The sequence below is a fragment of the Melospiza georgiana genome, chromosome 1 (assembly GCF_028018845.1).
Source record: "Melospiza georgiana isolate bMelGeo1 chromosome 1, bMelGeo1.pri, whole genome shotgun sequence".
In the NCBI taxonomy this organism is placed as follows: domain Eukaryota; kingdom Metazoa; phylum Chordata; class Aves; order Passeriformes; family Passerellidae; genus Melospiza; species Melospiza georgiana.
Genome location: NC_080430.1, coordinates 44,702,981 through 44,726,518, shown reverse-complemented (window position 1 = coordinate 44,726,518; position 23,538 = coordinate 44,702,981). Strand labels below are relative to the sequence as shown.

The window sequence follows — 23,538 nt, the reverse complement described above, 5'->3', positions numbered from 1 at the left end:
ATGATGATACCTAGTATCATCTGTCACTCTTCAGGCCAAATAAACTGTTTGCAAATCAATGAGATCACAGTAAACCACAGTCCTGCCATGTCGCAGGTGACCTTTGATTTTAGTAAACTAAATGTTATTCTTGGTTTTGCCTTACAGCCCAGCTACGATTCTAGTTACTGCTTCATTTACCTGGATCTCTGAACAGCAGCAACAAGGTAGAAACATGGACTGATTTATCTCCTTGCAGTCACAAGTTTAAAACCTTTCCCATAACTAAGGCAAAATTTCAAAGCTAGGTTTAAGGGGACAGTGAGCAAAGGTGAATTTCTCTAAGTCATGTGCATCTCCCCATATTGGATTCTATTCTTGTCTGTGCAAGACATGCTGTATCACTAGTGCATGTAATTAGGAATTTCAGAGCAGGACACCTGCAGAGAATTGTACAAACACAGAGCTTGAGTTGAGGCTTAGATGAAATTTTATGCAATGGCATGTATCAACCAGAGCGGGCAAAACAGATTCTGGGAGGCCATCAATAAATAACAGATACATGCTCCAAAAGGCCATGAACTCCCTCCCTTTGGCAAAGGTCCAACTAGAGCTGCATTCCCTCACTTGCCCTTGAAGTTTCTTTCAGAGACTGTTAGAACTGCACAGCCCTTTCTCTAAACTCCCTTTGCGTTGACAGCAATTCCTGTAATAAAAATAGGAAATGTTTTCTCATGTGATGTGGACCTACAACTTTCCTTCTTATTTCACTGTGACTGTTGCACAGAGACTGAAGAGAGAGGACCTGGCTCATTGATGCTGCTCTGTGTGGTTGAGTTACACCCTCTCATCCTCCTCAGACCAAACTCTACCATGGGACACAAGTGAGCAGCTCTTCCAGGAGCCTGCAAGGCTTGTGCTCACATAGCTGGTATCTGAGCTCAGCCTTTAGGCTTTCACCTATAGCAATGAAATTGTTCTGCTTACATAATTTCTCCTGACTTCAACAAGCATATCTCAGCATCTTGAGCAACTTGCCAGTCTTCAGATTCATCGAAAGTTGAAGAAGTGCTGTTTCTAGAACAAGGAAAAGAAGGAAAACCATGATTCTCTGAGTAGTATGTAATCAAATACAATCTGCATGCTGATGCCTTCCCAAAATAGAAATGTTTTGATAGTCCTGATACCAAATTCTAGGATTCTTAGTTGGCCCATTCCAGTGACAAAACTGGGCAAAACCGCAGCCCCCTTCTGCTCATCACTGCACAACGTAAAACTGTTTTCATCCTCGTTTCATGAGCTAAGAGGAATATATATATATACATCCAGAAAATCTTTTCTGCAATCATAACATAAATTTCTTATTGAGATGATGACAGGTTTTGAAGATTCTCTGGCAGGTTGAGGGGCAGACACAAGCACAACAGTCTGCACTGGTCCCTCAAACAAAGCTTGCAAAAGGATAAGACGTCTCCCTGGATTTAATCTGGGAGGTGTTCTACAGACATATTATCCACTTCCTTATTCTGACAACGTACACAAAACATATTCTATTGCTGTAGAATTGCTACCATGTGTCTTCTTTTCCTACAAAAAGTACTGCATGATTCAAACACAAATACACCAAAGATACTTTAAAAGATAACAAAGCAGGATGTTTCCCCCACACCATGATGTGTCCCAGTGAGCAGTGAAACAGAGGGAAGAACCTTCTATCCACTCCTTACCTCAAAAAAGGTGTATGCTCGGGACTAGCACTGGACTAGCCCCAGGTATGAATTACAGGGCTGGACACAGAGAGAAGGATGAGTCTGAGAGTCAGGAAACAAACACTGATAGTTTCCAAGTAAGTTAGAGCTTCTCTGACTGATTCTTGTTTTGTTTCTCTGCATTCCAGCAGTTTGAGAAAATTAAGCTCTTGTTCCCAGAAAAAAATTCCAAGGATTCTTATTTATAGGGAACCAGATGGTTGGTTCCTTCCAAATCCATGGAAATCTAATAAAATGTTAATACCATATGTGCTTCTGAACCATCAAGTGCAGTAATGCCCCTAGAGAGCATAACTGCCATACTTGCTGTTGACCAATTCCCAAAACTAATGCACAGTTTAGCATTTTCTTTTAAATCCAGTGGGATATAGCTCTACAAGCAGCATTGCTGAGAAGAAGAGCATGAGAAAATATCTCCTTCAGGTGGTGATGAGCAGCATCTGAATATACTGTGTCAACAACATGCAATCACATACCATTTTAGTGCAGTGACATTATGGTTTGGAAACAGGATGAATTCACTGTTATAACTGCAAATTAAACTGCATTCACTGTCTACACTTTTCCTGAACCGTTATCTTGATATTCCTGTTCTTTTATTTTTGCAGTCTCTTGAGTAACTCTTGACTTCTTCAGTCACACCAGTACTGTTAATACCCTGAAGTGACAGCTGGGATGTGCATGGGAGACTCAAAGCTGTAATTAAGTGCCAAAACCTGAGCTGTACCCGGACACAAGGAATGTAGGCATGAAGTACTTACTAGGTGTTGGTCCATAAAGGTTAGTACAATACCTGTGCAAATACTTACTGATACAAATAACTTCTTGTTAACTGTCTTTATACAACCAGATAAGAAAACTGATTCTGAAAAAAACCTCAAACCAACAAACTAGAAAACTGAACTATAGCTTGTAAACCTACACATACATTTTGCTTGCACAGTGGGAACAGCAACCAGCTTCATGCTGTGATCCATGTAAGTCTCCCATCCCACCAGGTTAGCTACACAGCTTTTATTTCATAGACTTGAATTCATGCAGAGCAAGAGAACTACACAATTACAGGCAACTACACAATTCAGAAGTGTCAAACTCTATGATTTACGACACAATGCCAGTAGAGCTCTAGATTTAGTCCATTAATTTCATCTTTTATATGGAAACCTAAAATGTAAATTGAATCACAGGACCAATATATGTTCATGTTCTCCTCTAATACATGATTTTCCTTATTCCTGCTGCAACCCAGTACATGGTTAGGTGGTTACATGGCCACCTTGCCACTTGGCTCTACCAACCCAATACATTCACCACACATCTAAGGCTAAGGGAGTGCTAAGTCTCCTGATTTGTGTATTAAACCAAAGTGCCTATAATCACAAAGAAAATCCTCCTTCTTTTTATGACATCTCACTGAGTCTAACAGTCTAAACTAAGGTCTGGTAGGCTATAAGAAACAGTATCATGATTCAACTGGAGCATTTTTCCCTTGACAAGAGAATTTATTCTTGTGTGACCCATTCACCTTTTGTGTTAGCACAAAGGATGTTCCTACAGTTTGCCAGGTCCCCAGATTATGAATATGCAGCCTCTGGTGTATCTATTTAAACAGTCTGTATTCTTTCACTTCTACTTTTTAAAAGTAAAATGAAGTGGGACTAAAAGCAGAAAGAAGTGAAACATGGAAAAGACACTACAGCAAGAAGAGAACAGCTCTGATTCAGCAAAGCCTCTAGACACAGATTGCTGGAAGCTGATAGAGCCTTTTGAAGAATTATTGCTTCATGCTGGTCTTGTTCTTATGCAATTCCTCGGGCACCTGCTGTTGGTCACTGTCCCTAAGTTCCCTAAGCCTTGTCCACTGTGCCTGTTCTTATACAGGGATTACATTTCTTACAAATTATACTAAAAATACTGTGGCCAACATCATAAATGGCTTGGGGAGTTAAAAGTTAGAAGCCACTTTTAGAATTAAAACTTGAAAAAAGATGGTTCAAATCTAGACTCAGCAATTTTCTGTTTTCACAAACACCTGAGCTGTGACAGCTGTAGCTACATGTCAGAGGTGTTGGCTTCATGTGGCTGAGCAGTGAAATCCCAGAAGCCATCTGCCTCTCAGCAGTGCAGTGATTTCTGGAGAGAACTTCTGTCATCCAGGGGAGAGTCTTACCGAATTGTGTGAAAGGCAGAAACCTGAAACGGAGACTGGAGGCTGTACAGAGCCCCTAACAGCTGCTTAGCCCAGCAAACACATCTGAAAATGCAAAGAAACAATCAAAGGCATTATGCTGAAGTGCACCAATGATTCCCTGGGCCTGCTGGTATCTAGCAGGTCAAACCCACCCCAGGCACCCTAACTTAGTTATTAGCCTTCCTCTCCAACCCAACAGAGAGAAGTAAAAATAGAAAGATGACAGCAAGGGATCAGAAGAAAGGATACCACAGACAGTCCTTGACATGGGCAACAAAAGAGGAATGATTTGGGATGGAGCAAGGGGGATACAGAGCTCACTGAGTTTTTAACAGGGTGCAAGACTGTGTCTTTCATGCAGGTGTATGGGTGGGAAAGGGATGGAAGTGTTAAGAGCAAACCCTGGCACATGTTGAGATGGGAAAGCATCACACAGACAATTGCAAAACTACACAGAAAAAGATGGATGGACATGAAGATCCATCACTGTCTGCAATGGGTGAGGTGCTTACTGCTATAAATGAAATCCCAGCTATTTCTCAAAAAAGTATCTATGACTTAGCTATGCCACATTCTGTATGAAACAAAGAAAAACAACCAACAAACAAAACAAAAGGACTCCCCAGCCTTAAAACTGGACACACTCTATCTTCAAGACAAGAAACTATACACAGAAAGCAAGCTAGGGAAACAATCATGACAAAGGAATCTTTCTGTGCTCTGAGTGACAACACACAAAATATTTTTTATTTCTTAATTGGTTTTGTTTTGTTTTGCTTTTTATTGTGATAGGGAAGATGTTTGGCAAAGGCCATGAGATGAAGATAGCTTTCAAACACTGCATTTGTAAAATGTTCGGAACAAGCAATTAGGGATTACCAGGGTGCTTTCCTCCCAGCAGGAGGCAGCAAACAGACGACTGGAAATCAACACTAAAAATACTGACAAGCTGCTGCCAGTATAGCCCAAATACTGCAGCCTGTAGATCACCAAGGCTACAGCCACCTCTGTGAGTAACACTAGTTAAGATACCTTTGAGTTTTCTTTTCACACAGTTCTTTAGAGGCTGTTAAGGGAAACTGAGGCAGGAGAGATTTAGCAAAAGCATTTTCTGGCCTGAGTTTACACCAGTACCCACCAGGAGCCCCATGTCCTTTCAGCAGAGCTCCTGCCCAACGCTCCCTGCCCAGCCTGTAGCTCCACAGAGGCTGCTCCATCCCAGAGCCTGCAGGTTCCCTGCAGCCAGGGTGGTTTCTGCACCCAAGGTCCTTCACAGCTCTACAATCAAATGTTCTTCAGACTGACCCATCCAGGAGTAACAGCTACTCTCTCAGCCCACTCCCTATAGGGGATAAATTCATACAACCCAGATGTCACCAGACAGTTTAGTCACTGCTGTGTCATCCTCATACCTTATTCTGCATCTCAAAATGACTGATAAAAGCAGGTGGTTATCACAATGTATTGCTCCCCTCTTTGACAGGAACAGTTTGTGAATATTTAGCACCTTGCTCCCGGTTGGTTTCTTAGAGGCAGAGAAATTTCTATCACATGCAATGAAGCACAAGGGAGAACTCAGTTTTTAAAAAGCATTACACAGCCCTTACATTTCTTGTGTCAGTAGTGTTCTTTCAATAATGATGCTGCAGAAGTAAGACAAATTTGGTGCTGTTTTTCTTTATATGCATTTGCAGGTACCAAACTCAAGCAGCCAGAGATACAAGCTCACTGCTCTACAAATCAGAGTCCCAGAAGCACTCCAGCTATGGTAGCACAGGCTGCTGCAAAGATCTGCCTGAATGGGCTTGCTTCTCTTAATAGAACTTCCCTCTCTTGCAAAACCAAGGGACATTCAAACTGCTGTACTTTAGAACTCACTGGGTGAAACCTTTCAGGCAATCTTGAATCAGAGGTGAGTTCTGCTAATCTTATGCTGAGTAATATCTTGTAGTAGGATTAATCTCACAGAAACATGGTTTTTGTAGCTCAAAAGAGAGGGCATTTAGCTTTTGGGCTAAATCTTTAAAAAGCCAATAAACCTATCTTACAAAACACTTAATTTACCAGGTAAACAGCTTGCAAAGATCAGTAGTCTTAGGGCTGTTACTTTTGTGTGCTGGCAACAGCCCTGACTGCAGTTAAATTGAGTTAAGGAGAGGCTTAAGGGGTTAAGCCTCTCCTTGGAGAGCTGACAGTGCAAAACCCCATAGACCCTTGAGAGGGAATGTGATGGAAGGGGCTGACAGAGGATTGGTCACCCCTTCCTCTGAGAGTAATACAAATGTAGTGCATTAACAAAAATCCTCCATGTTTCAGTAAGTCACTTGAAATGGGGAAAGGAAGAAATGCTGCCATGTGATGATGTGACTGACATCTGAAGAACAAGATGAGGCTTAACTGAAACACAGGTTCTGAAGTACTCGTTGAGACTCAAACCCTGCCTTTTGGGACAGGTCCAACCCAAGCCAAATAACTCTGATGCTCAGAGTCTGCAACCTGAGCCTAAATGGTAAATTTGGCAAAACAAATTTTATTTCTCTCATGGGTTTCCCCAGAAACCTCAATCCAAGCACTAAATCATGGATGTATTAGAAAGCCTAATCCTTATACTGTTTTCAGAAGCCTCTTTGTAATTGTCTTCTGAGTATGTTTTTGAATCCCTATCAGTATAAATCTGGTAACAGATGATGTGTTCAAATCCACCAGCTGTTGTGCTTGGGTCTTGACTGTCAACACAATCCTCTTCAGCAAATAAATAGATTTGCTTTTGTCTGTCATGGATGCTTTACTACAATTCTTATCTGTTAGCACTTAGGATTTTGTCTGTCTCCTGGATGCATTAGGATTTAATTATTTGCTGAGTAAAAATCCCAATATGTCTCCTTCCAGGCTGCCTTTAAAAAAAAGGCAACATGGCAACTACAGATAGTGCTAACTTTTATAATAACTTCTCCATCACTGACCCCTATAAAAACAGAAATGAGAATTTTCATATTAGTAAGAGTCTTCCTGCCAAATACGTATTTTGTTGCTTTCATCCTTGACCTAGCAGGAAAGGCACTGGCCTTTGTCATACTAAGTTTCTACATGAAACTGAAGACACTGACAGAAACTGACAGTACTTTTGCTGAACCTGGCTATAGCTGACTGCATTTTGCTTTGGATGCAGCCACTCTGGGCATACTCTGCTGCTCAAGAGTGAATTTCAGGCACTGTGGCATGTCATGGGACTTGTATACACTTCAATGTTAACTCTAATGTCTATCACCTTTGACCAGCTTATTGCTGTTACTTTTGCCACCAAAGCACATGTGTCAAACCAAACAAATGATATGGGGCAAATTACTCTCTGTCTTGATCTCACAAGCATTTGCTGCACCACACTTTGTTTTTTGGGAGGTGTTAATTTTGGGAGGCAGTATGTCAGGAAGAATACCCAAACTGTCACACAGAACTGGCTCTTGAAGTGATCCAAGTGACTCTTGCTTATTTTATTCCCATGCTAGCCATGATCATCTGCTACTCACTAATTACTAAAACCTTACTGTGTGCTAGAAGTCTTAAAAAGAACAAATGTAAAAAAAATATTTTCTGTACTTGTCCTCTTTATTTTTACCCAGATACCCTATACTTTCTTCAGATTGATAAAAATCACAGACTGGAGCTTTAAATTGAACAGCAGCTTTGAATATGCAATTACCATAACAAAAGCTCTTGCTTATTTTTATGCCTGTCTTAATCCTCTATTTCTTCAAGGGAATGAAAATCAGGAAGCACTAACACAAAGTTATTAAAAAATCAAGATGTGCCAAATGGCAAGTTACAGCTCAACAGTGGCAAACCACTGAAGAGGAAGATTCTAAATCTTTTACTGCTTCATAGACTGCAGATGCCACAAACATGTACCCACTATAAAACTACCTAGAAAATCTGGCAACTCTTTTTCAGCTTCTATTTTTTCTGTTTGTTTTGTTTGCAAATACTGATGTAGGGAGTCTGAGTGAAAGAGGAAATACCATTAGTAAAAACACTGTGATCAGCTTAGAACCAACCTATTTTCATCATGATACTTCATTGCTTCCTGCTTTTTCAGTCCAAGCTGGTAACTGAGTTAACAGTGCAGAAGATCTTCAAAAAGTATAAAAACCAATGAGATAAAATTCCACTTTTCATAAAGGTAATTTAAATTTCCTGACTCCCAAACCTCTGGCCTGCTGGTTTTCTATGAATGGTGTTTATTTTATTGAAAGCTTTTATGAGTTGTTTCAAATATATTACATATTTTATGTAATATCTTCAGCCCATTCATTTAATGAGAATTCCTGAATTTTAAAAATATATGTTTCAATCTTCATGCTGGGGTTTTTTGGATGTTTTAGGGGTTTTTTTCCATCTAGGACAAGGTCTGTACACAAAATCCTTTAGTGTTCATCTAAAATTTCTGTAATAAAGCAGCATTTTCACCTGCTATCAGGTTCACAGTCTGAATGTCCCATACACATCTTTGTATCTTATATCTGATAACAGACCTCATGTTGCCAGATTACCAGGGCCCTTGTGAACAGCAGGAATATCATATCACACACACATGGACTCCAACACTGAGCAGTGTTTCTGTAGATGCAAACTCTCACACCCTGATTCCCCACACATTCTTTGCATCATGACATCCTTCCAGTCTGTTTTTCCTGGCACCTTGGTTCCCTTCTCATGAAACTGCTGATTTCTTGGTTGTTTTCCAACCTTGTTCCACCAGTTCTCCCTTTCCACCTCCAGTCTTTTCACTTCCAAACTGGAGGGAAAAATATGCGCAGGGGAAAGAAAAGTGTGCAAAAGCTCTTGCACAAAGTAGTAGAGCAGGTGTGGAGACTGTAACAGGGAAAAGAAAGAAGAGATGTTGCAGAGGAGCAAAGGGAGGACTTTATATAGCTGTGGCTGCTTGCAATAAAGGCAGGGTTGGGTCTGACCCAAAGGGTCGAAGTCCTTTGCATTACAGCTTTGAAATACCAATTTTAACTGCTTCAAACCATTCTTGCAAAAACCACACTGCCTGGATGTTCCTTTACTCCCCATTAATACCCAGGCCTTCCTATCAGAGCACTGCAGCTCAGAGGTACCTGACCCTTTTTGGCAGCAACGTGCCCATCTCACCACTTTTCCCTTTAGGAAACAGCTCCTTAGGCAATCCTTTCCTCACTACACAATCTCTTGTTTCTCCCAAGTGAAATATCCTTAAAAACAAAGCTATGAAGCAATGTGGTGTGACTGCATGTGTAAAGGTGCCATCTCAACACACAGCTGCAATGCAGGCTTTGCCAGCATAGGGTGGCAAGAGGTGCTGCTGTCCCCTCTCCCTCCTGGCTGCTTCTGCGTGGGGCAGGGCACTCTTCAGAGCACATTCACTTCCCCCTTTCGGCCACACCGCACCCTGCCCGGCCACGTGAGCTGTAATTAGGCCAGCCAAGAGTGTTATGAGTCATCAAGAAAAAAACAATCCAAACCAAAGCAACTACTGTGCAGACAGGCTGAGATGTTCTTTCTACCACTACCAAGGTGTGAATAAACTCTTTGTTCCTGTACCAGGCTAGTGGCAACTTTGGGGTTTTCTTCAGTCTTCTGCTGTCTGTGATCTTGATTTTGCTGCTGCAACATTTACTACAGGCAAGTTATGCCTACAAAACATAAAAATGGAAACACAGTGCACTGGTTTATCCTGGGGCCCTTGGTTTTAGAACACAATTTGCATATATGAATGCTTTAGAAATAAGAGTTCAAAAATACAACACTTCAAAAGAAAACCCATGAGCCTTGAAGTAGCAGGATGTATCACAATTGCACAATTAATCTCAGCCCCTCACATTCAAGATTTTGATCAGGTTGGTCCAAACACAAATAACAAACCTGAAAGGCTGAAGTAACTGCTGCTTAATCCTAACCTTTAGGAAATAGCTACTTCAAGGTCAGTCAGAGTTATGTTGGTATAGTCATCTCTCTTATTCTGCCACACACCTCTGCAGCTGATGACTAAGGTGAGTTTTAATTGATTCTCAACTGACCTACACCAATAAAGGCACACTCTCAAGATTTGCTGTTATGAAATAATTTTGTTGTAATTGTGTCATGTCACTTCAAGGAAAGAACAACAGTGGCAGGGCTAAGACACCAAGTGAAAAATAGAGTAAATATACAGTAGGCACCAAAAGGGGGACGAATAGGAACAGGAATGTCCTTTAAGATAATTCACTGCTTTGAGGACCAGCTTGCATTTTTAGTCCAGCAAGGACTCACACCTAGTATTCTAGGTATGGTCAGTGTGAGAATCTCTGCTGTCAGCCAGAGAGAGATCCTAAGAAACTTTGTCAGCAGAGCATGTCAGTTGCAGATCTTCTACTTGGACAGAAAGCTTCCCTTCTCTTCCCTCTCCTGGCTGCTCATCTCCTCCATTTTTAAAGCTCCACCAGCTGGTTCAAATCTCTGGCAAAACCAAAATAGCTTGGATTATTTTCAGCAGATCTCAATAAAGAAGTTTAGCCTGAAAACTGACTTTTTGTATGCCTTCCTCAGACATGCATCTAGCAACCACAGTCTTGGATCCTTTGTGTGTTCCCCAGACACTATATCTAAGCAAATTCTACTCCAAATATTCAATTTAATGCAAAGAGAACATTATTGGAATGCCAGTGGAGACTATGTGAAGTTTCCACCTAGAAATCAGGCCACATTTAGCTGGACTCTTTAGAAAGAGAAAGAATAAAGAAGATAAGTCTACATGAAGTTCAAGGTGGTCAGGTCAGTACAGCCAACAATTCTGCAGCAATCAAACCAGTAGCTCAGAAAGTCACTAAACGGCAGGCCCTTGAAATGTGGGAGAAAACACTGTGGAAAATTCTCAGTACATGTCTCAAGGGCTGCTGTCCAAGACAGGACAGAGGGTCAGCAGACAATACAGTGGCTCTGGCACATTTACTCACAAACAACCCATCTATCTCATGCTGCACTTCCTGCTCCTTCCTGTGCTAAGTGACACTCGAGCTTTGGGTACACATGTACTCCTCACCACAGAAACAAGTGAGAAGACCTGTGTGCTGTCACAGTCAGCACTGTGCCCTGCTGTTTTTCTTTAACATGCACCACCAGCACCACACCATCATCTGACTCACATATCAGTTTCTAGATCTCTCCCATAACACAAACCCACAATCAACAAGTCATCTGCAATGCAAGAAAGGCCATTCTCCTCTCCACTGCTCAGGCTAGTGACCCTGAGCCTTCCAAACATTACAGGTGCCATGGGAAAGGGCAGGTGTCATTTGTGTTCTCTGCAAAGAATGTCTCAGGTTCAAAGTACAGCCACAGTAGGACTCACCCACCTGCTCATGAAACTGCTAACAAAAAGCAACAGAGGATAAAGCACTATTTCCTGGCTCTCCTGCTTATAATCTGACAAGGGAAGCTGGACAACCTCTAAAAGTTTATGTAGTGCAAGTAAGTTGTTCCATGGGTGCTCTTCAAGAATAGTAGCCTCTTGTTAGTGACAATCCTTCCTTCCTGCCTGAATACTTTGTCAGACAAGATGAATTTAGACCAATCTCAAATTAAAACAAATGGTGACCCACACTTATTTCTCTTTTCCTGGTTGTTTTCTCCAGAGCTAACTCACCTGTAACATACCTCCTGCAGATAGTATGAATTAAAAAAAGTAATACACTTCGCTTTTTTCTTCACAAAACAAACAAACAAAAATTCCCCACAAAAACCTGTCTTTTTGCAAAACACTAAATACACAAGAGCACTGTGAAGCTCAATTCATTCCAGCACATGATGAGAGGAATACACTGTCAGTGTTAACTGTGTACAAAGTAGGAAGAACACACTTAAGGTATTTACCAAGAAACAAATATGTAGAATTTTGAAAAGTCTTTTTACCAAATAAACAAGTCTGTACTGTTTGTCTTCAACCCAAACTGCAAGTCATTGTGGTTTATACCGGAAATGTGTCTGTTGGGTGTAAAAGAGTCTAGGTCTGCTTTCTCAGCAGCAGACTATTTACTCTGTGACTATTTTCACTTCAGCATTTATATTTATCCTGTCTATTTTTCTGCTTGGAAGCAAAGCAAGTACACAATTTAGGTGAAATTTCTCTTTTTGTTTTTTCTTCTCAAAAGACAATATATTTTAAAGAACAGAATTTTTGTAAAACATTTGAAAATATTTGAACAATAGTAAAACAATATTTTGCCTAAACTGTACAAATTAAACATAATAAATAAATAAAGATACAAATTAAACTATAATACTACAATGTCATTTGCAAACCAAGTATTTGGACATTCAGATGGCCTTAAATCCTTTTCATTAGTATTTAGGTTGAATTATATATTAAAACATTACTGAAATCTGCACTCACTCCCATTTTCTTCAAAAAGAAAAGAACAAACTTGTGCCAGATGTAGCTACACAATTGTTCTTTTCTGTAAGCTGTCATCTCTAAGGTAGTAAGGAAGTCTACAGACACAGAGAGCCTGGATGCAGACTTTAATGGTGACAGCTGGCCTGATGACAGCACAGAGCTGGGACTACTCCCCTGTGTTGTGGTGAAGCAGGTGGAGAGAGAGCATGGAGTGGTTTAGATTTACTAGATTGAATGCTGGCTGTGCAAATAGACCAAAATGATCTTGTGTTGTTCTACTGAACATGTGGCCTGGGAGCAGAGATCTTCACTTTACACAGAGGTTGACTATTCTCACTGAATGGGAGAAAAAGAAGAACATTCTAAACAAATCCCAAAGAGTCCCCTCTTTGAGAAGCAGTGTTTACTCACAGATCTGTCACACTTTGATCCAGAGAGTCTCTTTCTATCTGACTTTCATTGTGGAGAGAGTCTGATTCCTGTACTTGGCACAGCTCCTCATCAGTGATTATATCAAAAGCTGCATCATCTGGTGGTTTAGAGGCTTCACTTGCAACTGTGCCATAAAAAACATGAGAAGAAACATGAACACTCTTAGCTGGTTGTCTGGAAAACAAACGAGCAAAACCCTTAAGGGGCAAGCCTGGGCCATTCCTCTTCATTTACAGAAGCATTAGATAACTATTAGAATAATGGAAAATCTTGGTCTGACTGACACTCATTTAATATATTAATGTTTCTCTCAATATCCATTAAATTCAAAGACAGGGTCAGTCCCATCCTGAAAACTCTCCATGACCTCCTGCAGGTCATTGGAGCAGGAGGTGACCATGTGGTTTTTTGGAGACTGTCAAAGAACAGCACTTATTTCTCCACAGCATGCAAACAATAAACTAACCAAAAGCCCTCTCAGATGGTGACACAGGCGATTCCAATGAAGCTGGTGATCCTTCCTGGTTGGCACTGGATCCAGAGTCATCTGCACTGTCCACAATGACTCTAGGCTTGTTAAAGCAAGCTCTGCAGCAACGCTCCTTTTTTCCACCAAGCTTTGTCACCATGTAGTTGTTGCAGCAGTAGTAGCAGAAAATGCGGCCACACATTCTAGAAATGATTCAAAACCAGGTGTTAGAAAAATACCACACACAGCCAGAACATATCTCCATGGCAGAGGCTGGGGCTCTCTCATAATGGTCTTGTTTTCTGCAAAAGCATGAAAGCTACACCCATTGGCAGAACTCAGAGCACACTCCTTCCTGAAGTGAAACAAGTCTTCTTGACAAGCACAGGATAGAAATTCACATTCATGCTTTGCTACCATAACAAACAGATAAAACAGAAAAAACTAAAAATACAAAAAATAAATATAAAAATATAAAACAATCAAATGTTCACAAATACACAATGCAAACAAATTATATTTGTATTAAGTATGTAAGAAGAAAATTAACTTAATACTACACAGGTCAAATCTCACAGACAGGTAGAACAAAACTTGATTTGATTATAAGGACTTTAAAAACACATCTGTATGTCTCTGCTTCATAATGACTGTCTTCCCTTCAGAAAGGAAAAAAATCCAGTATTGGACACGTATGTTTACATTCATTCCTCCTGCCCTCTCCAGTTTGAAGTCTCGCAGTATTAAACTTGTCAACTACTTTTTAATGTTGAGATTTTTATGAATTAAAGCATCCAACAGGGATGACTGCTACTCAGGAAATTTTAATAGTTTTGTTTTTCTTAATCATTTAAATCATTACTGGGTGAAGACACAAGCAGCTTTCAGAGACCTTTGCAGAAATGAGTAATTTGGAAGCTGTTACTCAAAATGACTTCACGATTCACTAATTCCTATGGAATGTTGTTTACATTCACGTGAAATGGAAACAGTTCTAGCGCTTCCTTCTTTCCTTACATGACAAATCAGGTCATGAGGCTAAGGAACAGTAAAGAACCAAACCAAACATATCACTAAGACCCTGAAATGTATCCATTTAAATACTTTTTAATAAATCTAGATTGGATAACTAACACTAACTGTAGGGGAAATAATTTAATATCCACTTACAAAAAAAAAAAAGATAACTCTGCAATAGTTGATTAGCTCTGAACAAACCTAGTGTAAGTAAACAAATTTATAATTGTACAGCATGTTGAAACATGTTCTGGAATACTTCCACCACAGTAGCAAAGCCATCCTAGTGAATATTGTGTGGAGAAGAGCAGAGCAGTGCAGAGCAGTCCTTCAAAGAAACACACTATACAGGGTTTGATTATCTTTGTTTCCAGAAATGAGAAACTAACAGACTCCCCAAGTCAGAGTTGCATCCAGATCTTTGTCTTAATACATGTCAAGGGATCTTTCCAATAATGTCTTATACCCTCATAAGCACATGTGTTCTTTCAGCCTCTAAAATGTCATGTATCAACAATTTTGATCACTGAACTGTGAACATCAAGAAATATTTCCTCCACACAGACAACCATACTGAGTTTTACTTTGGAACAGTGCAATACAGTTCAACAACTGACCTGCAGTGGTGTCGGCGCACCATCCACGAGAATTCTCTCTGGCAGTCCAGACAGTGATTAACTTCTGTGTCCCCCTGCCACCTCTGCTCTGCACTAAGCTTCTGCTGGAACTCCAGAGCATCAGACTTTTGCCACAAAGCATCCTTGTCTCTGCAGTGACACAGTTAAAAGAAAGAAAAACACATATAAGTTAAAAGAAAGAAAAACACACACACTGTGACCAGTGTTGGTTTATTGCTAACCAACCTCAACTGGAATGCTGGTGAAAGCTTCACAGTAAAAATTCCTTTGCTCCTAAAATTCTGAGAAGCTTTCAGACATAAAGATAGATCAAAAAACCTACTGAAGCTTCTGCAAAGATAGGGAGAAGAACACTTTCCATGCAGAGAACTACATATTATTTCAAAATAGATAGGAAATTAAGGAGATATTATTGAGTGTTACATTTTTTGACTATATAATGGAAATGCAAAATTTCAACTGCTAATGATTTTGGCCTTCACTTGTATCTTCAATTTGGGAATATAAGCCTGGATGACCTAAGCAGAATCCCTGAACATCCTAAGCAAGGATTTTAATTTCTGCTTGCTGTTCATTTTGATGCCAACCTGATAAGCTCTATCAAACGTTCTTCAAGGAACTGCTTTGTTCTTGTCAGGTCATCCAGCTCAGCAAATAACTTCTGGTCACTGCTATCTTTATCTGCTGCCACCTTGCTGAGCTTCTCAGTGTAATCCAGGATCTTCTCTTTTGCTTCATCAGCTTCTTTTTGGATTCTGATCAAACACAAAGGCAATTATTAATCATTTTTAGCTCACGTAAATTCAAGTCTTCCCTGTGGAAGGAAGGGCTCTTCCACCCTGATAAACTGGTAGTTTCAGTGAAATTTTTCTCAGTGTGCATATTTTTTAGAGCTAGGCAGAATCTCCCCAGTTTTCCGCATCACTGAAAATGCACATAGATCCATTATCTAGTGAACACAGCCAGCAACCAGCAATTTCTTGGACGCCCTGCTTATAGTAAAGCTTCTGATGGTATCAACTAGAGATAATACATATGATATCAGCACAAATGTATAAAAATACATAGGCTTTGGTTAACCTGTTAGACTCTGTGTGAGCCCACACACCCATGAAGATCTATTTCTGACTGCCAGATTATCCACACCACATAGGCCCACATTACAGACTTTGAAAACACATCCTGAGTTAGATTATTAAAGCTGATAAGAAACCTAACAAAGATATGCAGGATGTGGTCCCATTCAGATAATTCTTACTGATTGCCTGAAACTTCGCAAAGAGGAGAGACAAAAGAAACTGTCCAAAAGTACAAATTTTGCATTTCTCACAAAGAACTCCAGTATTAATTTTGTGCTTAACCTGTAAGATAAAAAGAGGTTATAAAAATGTCTCTCATTAATTTATATCAGCTAAATTAACAATACAGTAAAAACTAAGCTGTGCATCACGTGTGCTGTATAATTTGCATGTTTCTTATGTGAAGTGTCAATCTGATATTCCCTGCCAGTGCCCATGAGCTCTTTGTTCTATAAAAACCCTGTGACATATGGTACTTCATAAACCATGGTGATTTTCAACATGTTTTGATTATTGTCCTCTTGCTTGGCCTACAAATGAATAGCTCCTGTAAAGAATCCAAACTCTCACCTTTCCAAGAGTTCTCTAAGAGAAGTCACTTCCTCTTCCTTTTGCAGCCGAGCAGATTCTGATTCTGACAGTTGCTCTCTAGCTTCATCCAACTTTCTACACAAACTCGTGTTTGCAGCCTAGTAAAATGAATTACAGTATTTCCTTACATACAAAAACAAGATTTTACCATGCATAGGACAATTACCAAGACAGCTAACAATGTTTTAAAAGAATCAGTTACAGCCAAATGACCAATTAAGATATTATTGTATAAGCAGGCAGTAATTAGTTGTGTACTAGTGACTGATTACTTCTGTCACACTGAATAAGGGATACATGCTAAAGTGACACAGTGTTAAGCCTGTAATTCTTGTTAGTCTGTGTCAGTTGAAGTTTTGCCTCCTTATCAAGAAAAATCTCTCAAAAATAATGGTAAAAGAATACACCCTGAAAGCTTTCTCACCACCTAAAAGCTTCAAAAGAAAAAAATTAAATAGAAGGAAAATGTTGTTTATTAAAAGCCATATTGAATATGAAGGACAATCAAAAACAACCCAACTTCTTTCACAGCTAGACTCTCCAGAGAAGTCTGCCAAATTTGGAGTCCTCAGGGCACATAGCTAATTGCATCTAAAGGTATGTATTTCTCCTAGCAGGCAAGGTCACATCCAGTAATCTTAAATTTCTTCTTTCTGGATTCCTTACAACTCAGTATGACCCTTCTAACCCAACCACTTGATAAACTTATTGCAAAAATTCTGGTTTTTTCTGGCTGGGTCATTTCTCAGCTACATTAATTCTCTGATTCAGTGCTTTTTGCAGCCTGCAAATAGATGGATCTACACATGTGGCTGTATGGGAATGCAGGGCCTAAGAAAAACACATCTTAAACACACACCTCCATTCAGGAAGAGAACACACAGCCAGGTCTTACATAAAACCCGACCAGCTTTCAAGGCAGGACAAATCCTAAGTGATATCATGCTTTTCATAATCTCTGCTTCAGTGGCTGTCAGCTGCCCAGTATTTTGTCTGCAGCAGCTGTATTTATACAGAGGCATTCTCAGACTCACAGTCAGTCATCAGAAATGCTGCTCACCTTCCCAGTTGTAACACTAATGCCTGCTGACACAAACACCTCTGGTTTTAATTCAGATCAAGCACCTACTTGTAACCCTGTAATCTCTTCCTCCGCTGCATGCTGTTGTCGCTTCTGCTCCTCAAGTTGCTCTCTTACTTTCCCACACTCCTCACTGACAGCCTGGCAGAGAGATTGAGGCAGTAGTTAATAATCCTCCAGCAGCCACCCCTTCACCTACAGCTGTGAATTATGAGTGCTTTACTGCCATGCATGGGATAAATGCAGTGCCACTGGCTCATGAAAGACAGCTAAAGACACTCTCAGAATCAAGCAAACTCACTTTGTCGTGGCACATTGACTGTGCTTTACTGTTACTTTGCATTGGCTGTTGCAAATCTCAACAAAAAGAAGGTCAAACCCATGCAGTGGCATAAGCCTCTGATCAACCACCAATCTTAGACAATTTATCAGAATGGCAAAGCAAACACAATGAAATCTTCAGCCTTGAGGTGTGCGGTTTCATATACACAGGGCTGACTCATGCTTTTTGGAAGCAACACTTGATCTTCCCAGCTGCTACCTTGAGCAGCTGAAAGCAAAAATACATGAGGGAATTTAACACAAAAGCAACTGGTCTCAGTGTCTAAGTTTCTTTTCATCAAAATCAGTTCTTAGAAGAAGCAGTATTATAGATGTGAGGAACAGGTCTTGAAATGTTCCTACCAAAAAAGGAAACAACCACAGCTGTGACCAGAGGGACAGAAGACACCACCTTCACCGCCAGTGTAAGAAATCATCACCCTTTTACTTTAGATAGGCTTAGGTCATGAGCACAGATATATTTTCAGATTCCCAGGCTAAGGCAGGTTGCAGTTAGTCTCAGAGCCTGACCCACACAAACCTCAGGATTTCATGCAGTAATTGCTGTAGCAGATGGCAAAGCAGCTCCCTCAGCTATAATAATTACATTAATTTACCTTGAATTTTGTCTGATAATTTAGAATCTCTGTGCTCATTTGAAATTTTATTGCAGACAGCTCTTCTTGGCTGGTCTCTTGGAAACTCTGTGCCTGTTTCTTTATTGTCTCCAGCTGCAATTGCAGACTTGGGACAGCTGCGGCACACATTTGAGCCTCCTCTAATTTCTCTTGCAGGCTCTTGTTCTCCTCTCTGAGATTAGAGATGTCAAGCTTCAGCTTCTCCTGTTGCTCTGCTGCCTGTTCTTCCAGTTCTTTGAACCTTTCCATGGCCTGGGCCAACTGCTCTTCTGCATCCACTTTTTCAGAGGTCAAGGCACAAATCTGAATGCCAAGTTCGGCCATATCAGTGTTGGTCCTGTGGAGGAGATCTTTATTTTCTTCGTTTTCCACTCTAGCATTTTCCAAATACCGCTTAACCTTAGACAGCTCTTCCTTTAGGTTCATCAAATTACTTTCCAGCTCAGCTTTTTGATGGGCTGTTCTCTCCTGCTCTTTTTTCAGGTTTTCTTCCCTTTCTTTACATTCCACCAGTTCTTGCACATGATTTCTGTTGAGAGACTCACTCTGCTCTTTCAGCTGCTGGACAAGCGTCTTCTGCTCACTCAAGACAGTCTCAGTGACTGCCAGCTCACCTCTCATCCTCTCTTTCTCATCAGTGGCCTGCTGAAGCTTGACTCGCAGATCCAGGACTTCTGCCTGCAGCCTGGACACTTCACCTCTGTTGACCTCCAGCTGCTCTTCACTCATGGTCAGTCTGAAGGCCAGCTCTTTTGCCTCCTTCTCCAGGGATGCTGCCTGCTGTAGTTGCTGTTTTTCCACTGATTCCTTTTCTGATGTGAGAGATTCTATAAGTTTTGTCTGATGAAGGCATGTCTTTTCAACACTGAGCTTTTCCGTCTCAAGAGTCTCTGCTTTCTTCTTGTGTCTTTCAGCTTCTGCTCTTAGCTGCTGACATTGGCTCTCCATGCCCTGCAGTTCTACTTCCTTCTGTGTGAGCTGCGACTGGAGACACTCTTCGCTTTCCTTCAAGGTGTCCAAGCTTTTTTCCATTTGTAAACTATGCTGTTTGGCACTCTTCAGCTGTGCTTCAAGTGAAGCATAAGACTCCTTGGAGGTCTCTTCTCTTTGCTTTAGTTCTTCATATTCTGAGTGCAGAGCCTCCAGCCTCTCCTCTAGAATTTGGCTTTGCCTCCTGGCATTCTGCAAGTCTTCATCCAGCTGTTTGTTCTCACTCCGGAGCTTCTTCTCTTTTTCATCAACTGACACCAGGGCATCATCTATCTCACTCTGAAGTTGTTTCTCAGAGGCTCTCAACTTGGCTACATCAGCTTCTAGGGAAGCTTTAGAAGCTTCCAGATTTTTCAGCTTCTCTTCCATCTTCTTCTTAGACTGCTGCAAATTTTCATTCTCTGCTTTCAGTTTCCTGCTCTCCTCATCCAATTCACTCACTGCAGAGTTTTGCTGCTCCATCTGCTCCTCCAGCTCCTTGACTTTCTGCCTGAGATGCTCCTTCTCAGACATGAGTTTCTGGTTTTGCTCCTGAAGGCTACACACAGTCTGACTCACCTTTGTTAAGCGACCCTCCTGTAGTTCAAGTTGCTCTGCTTGTGACTGGACTTCCTGCTTCAGTGCTCCTTCTCTCCTACCATACTCCTCCTCAAGTTTTTCCTTTTCCTTCCTGGCTTCCTCAAGATTTTTTTCCAGCGAACCCACCTGAGCCAGCGACCCCATTACCTGGGTCTGAAGCTCAGCCATCTCCTTTCCTTTCAGAGTCAGGACCTCCTGAAGTGCATCCTTTTCCTTTGCCACTGTCTCCAGGCTCCCAGTCAGCTTTTCACTCTCTTCTTTGGAGTTAGCAGAGAGGCTACTGTATCTGGATTCCAGTTCCTTCTGTGCCTGTTCTTTCAGCAGCAGCTCCTCCCTTGCTGCTTTCAGCTGAGATGCATGTTCAGCATTGAGTCTTTGCATATCTGCCTTTTCCTTTTCCATCTCCTGAAGCTTCTCTAACAGTGCCCGTATTTGTAGGGCAGAGTCATACTGGGCTGTGGCTTGCTGTCCCTTTTCATCCAAGGCAGCATCAACTTTTGCAAGGAGGTTGAGGTTCTTCTGTTCTGTGGAACTCAGCTTGGCTTTGAGCTCATCAATACAAAGATCCTTCACAGCAATCAAAGCCCTAGAGGTCTCCAGCTCCTGATTTGAAACCTGCAATTTTGAGGCACAATCTTCCTTACTGGTCAAAAGCTGCTCCACCTTTGTTGAGTGTTCCTTCAGCTGCTCTGCTGCACTCAGTTCCAGTGACTGTAGGCACTTCTGCAGGTCATGCACAGTGCTCTGAGTGGAGTGTGAGACCTCACACTGCTTCTGTAACTCTGTGATCATCTTTGTCAGCCGGGAGTTCTCCTCGCTGTAGTTATTGCTCTTCTCCTTTTCTACCTGTACTTGTTCCTTTTGAAGGCTGACAGCTGCCTGGAGCTCCTGGTTTTCCATTTCTAGCTGGTGAATACGATCTTGAAGTTCCCTCTGCCTCAGCTCAGCCTGGTCAAGTTCTAAACGCATCTCTTCGTAGCCCTCAAGGTGTTCAACATTTAGTGAGTTATTCACATCAGGGCTGGAAGGAAACTCTTGTGCCTAAATGAACAGAAGGGGAAAATGAGAAAGTTTAGCAGCATTAAACATTCATTCAAATGGTGTGTTCGATGGAAAGCAAGTTCAGGTTCTTAATGTACAGTGACATTATGTGTTGCCTTCATAGCACTACAAGATATCAACTTGTAGGAAATGGGGCTTGTTTTCTCAAAAGATAAATGAAAATATGCCTGTCTGCAGGTAGTCTTATGAACATATTTCTTTCTTTTACAAGATTTGCATGTTAAGTTGAAGCAGCTGACAATTCCCTTTACTTTTAATTAAAATGCTTCCCTTTACTTTTAATTAAAATGCTTTTTGCTGTTTAGATTATAAGACTCATAACCATCATAAAAGTTTTCTGAAACTATGTCAACGAAGGACCTACAATGACATATAAACATTTATTTACAATTTGCTTACCTGCAAATAATTGCTCACTAAACTGCTCATGCTGGAACTGCGACTTGGGGGCTTCCATAAAAATGCTGAAGATCCAAGTGAGGACAGAGTCCTCCTGTTTAGAGAAATAATATCTAAGGTAAGTCTAAGCACATATATATGTATCTTTCCACTTGTATATGTAAGATTGATCTAGGGGTAACTACAACATAAAAAAGGATATAACTGCCCCTGCAGTCTCAGCCAGCAACCACTGAAGTTGATGAAAATTAAGATAGGGATATTCGAGGCATCTATAAAAGGTGATGGGGCTGGCAGCTGTCACTTCCCTCATCCACAAGAACCAATGCAGCCTTGCCCTAAGGAATTGCATCGCTGTGTGGGGGCGGCTCAACCAGAGGATGGCAGCAAAGGGCCCTCGGAAACCCCCATGGATACAAATGCCTCTGGACCAGACCTGGTAGTTTTGTTATCCTCCACTTGTAGGTGGGATCACCGTGGCTGCAAGTGAAGCACACGGCTTGGCTGTGCAGTCACTACACGTCTCAGCTCTTGAAACAGAGGAAGCTAAGAAGATTTCTTCTTGTGTGTGTATAGATGAGAATAGCTTGGGATTTGGGCCAAAACTGCAGCTACTGAAGTGCCATATTACAGAGCACCATCTCTGATCCCTGGTTCTCACTATACTGAAGGACAAACAGGACAATTTGGTCATGGAAAAAGCATATACCTGCTCAAACACAAGTGTTCCTACCCACAAAAGCAGGAGCTTTTACAGATTCTTTAGCAAGCAGGTGTTTTATGGCCTTGTAAATACAAAATCACATTGTGGCTCCATCTTACCTGGCAAATGCTGGCCAAGCAGCATCTAAATCATAGCCTCTTGATGCCAAGTCAAACTGAACATCAGTGAGCTCATAGAGTTGACCCACAATGTCAGAACTCATTTTGGAATTCAGAAATGGACTTCTTGCATAGTACCAGTCACTTGAAAACAAACAAAAGAGAAGTAATACTCATTCATAGGCAAAAGGGAAGCAGCAGTTTCTCTTACATAAAACTCCCTACATCATTATTCACTCCACCACAGAAAAACTATGATACAGTATTTTAAACACAAATGAAAACAATTAGACCCACCAAACAATATTCTATCCTTTCAATGTCAATGAAATGAAACAAATTTAATTAATTCCACATCTTTAAAGGGATCCCTGCACAAAATGTTTTTTCCTCAAGTGCATGGGCAAATCACTGACAATAAAAAATATTTGCAATACACTGGATAATCACACAGTAACTAAAGCATACATTTAATACATCAAAAATAAGGAACAGAAGCAGCATCCAGAGATAAATACATCGTGAAAATAGCTGGCTTTTTCTTAAAGCCCTAGCAGTGCCCCTCCAACCAAATACAAACTATTATATGTAAATACTTTCTGGGCTTTGTGCAACACATCCAAATTATTCCTCTCTCATGATGAATAGTCCATCAAACCCAGGATCTTCAATACTTACAAATACATGACCTTTGAAACTGACGTACAGAAGCATCAGCACAACCCACTCCACATATATTAAGCTGTAATAACTTTCAATCTTTACAAGCCCAAGATAGGAATGAACCAGTGACCCAGGCCAAAAGGTCTATGATCCCTCATATCCTATTACCAGCTCTCTAAGCCAAACAACTGGAAGTGTTTCAATTTCTTTCAGTAAGGTGATGTTGCTTGATCACACTGAGCAAACACCCATTAGTTAAAAAGTGCTTTGCTATTCACCTGGTCACTTTGGTGTTCATAAAACATTGCTGCAAGGTGTCTGCTAGCCTTTGGTGAACCAGGGAATAACGAATAAATGCTCTTCCTTTTCCAAGAGAGGTTCGTAGCTAGAAGGGAGAAACCACAAGAA

At 40.9% G+C, this 23,538-nt stretch overlaps 1 protein-coding gene across 3 annotated transcripts in view; it reads right to left on the bottom strand.

Moving 5' to 3' along the window:
- The window catches only part of FYCO1 (FYVE and coiled-coil domain autophagy adaptor 1), a 45,986-nt gene that overhangs the window by 6,534 nt on the left and 15,914 nt on the right, over nucleotides 1-23,538 (bottom strand). For 2 of the 3 annotated variants that reach the window (XM_058033027.1, XM_058033035.1), the window contains exons 5-15: nucleotides 23,409-23,515; nucleotides 22,468-22,611; nucleotides 21,646-21,739; nucleotides 18,595-21,225; nucleotides 17,705-17,797; nucleotides 16,555-16,673; nucleotides 15,493-15,660; nucleotides 14,885-15,034; nucleotides 13,248-13,453; nucleotides 12,761-12,905; nucleotides 967-1,056 (exon numbers count right to left, since the gene is read on the bottom strand). In XM_058033027.1, the coding sequence (XP_057889010.1) occupies nucleotides 967-1,056; nucleotides 12,761-12,905; nucleotides 13,248-13,453; nucleotides 14,885-15,034; nucleotides 15,493-15,660; nucleotides 16,555-16,673; nucleotides 17,705-17,797; nucleotides 18,595-21,225; nucleotides 21,646-21,739; nucleotides 22,468-22,611; nucleotides 23,409-23,515 (3,947 nt within the window). Of the gene's footprint in view, nucleotides 1-966; nucleotides 1,057-3,918; nucleotides 4,003-12,760; nucleotides 12,906-13,247; nucleotides 13,454-14,884; nucleotides 15,035-15,492; nucleotides 15,661-16,554; nucleotides 16,674-17,704; nucleotides 17,798-18,594; nucleotides 21,226-21,645; nucleotides 21,740-22,467; nucleotides 22,612-23,408; nucleotides 23,516-23,538 lie in introns of all 3 variants that reach the window. The other variant, XM_058033046.1, reaches the window with a different exon arrangement.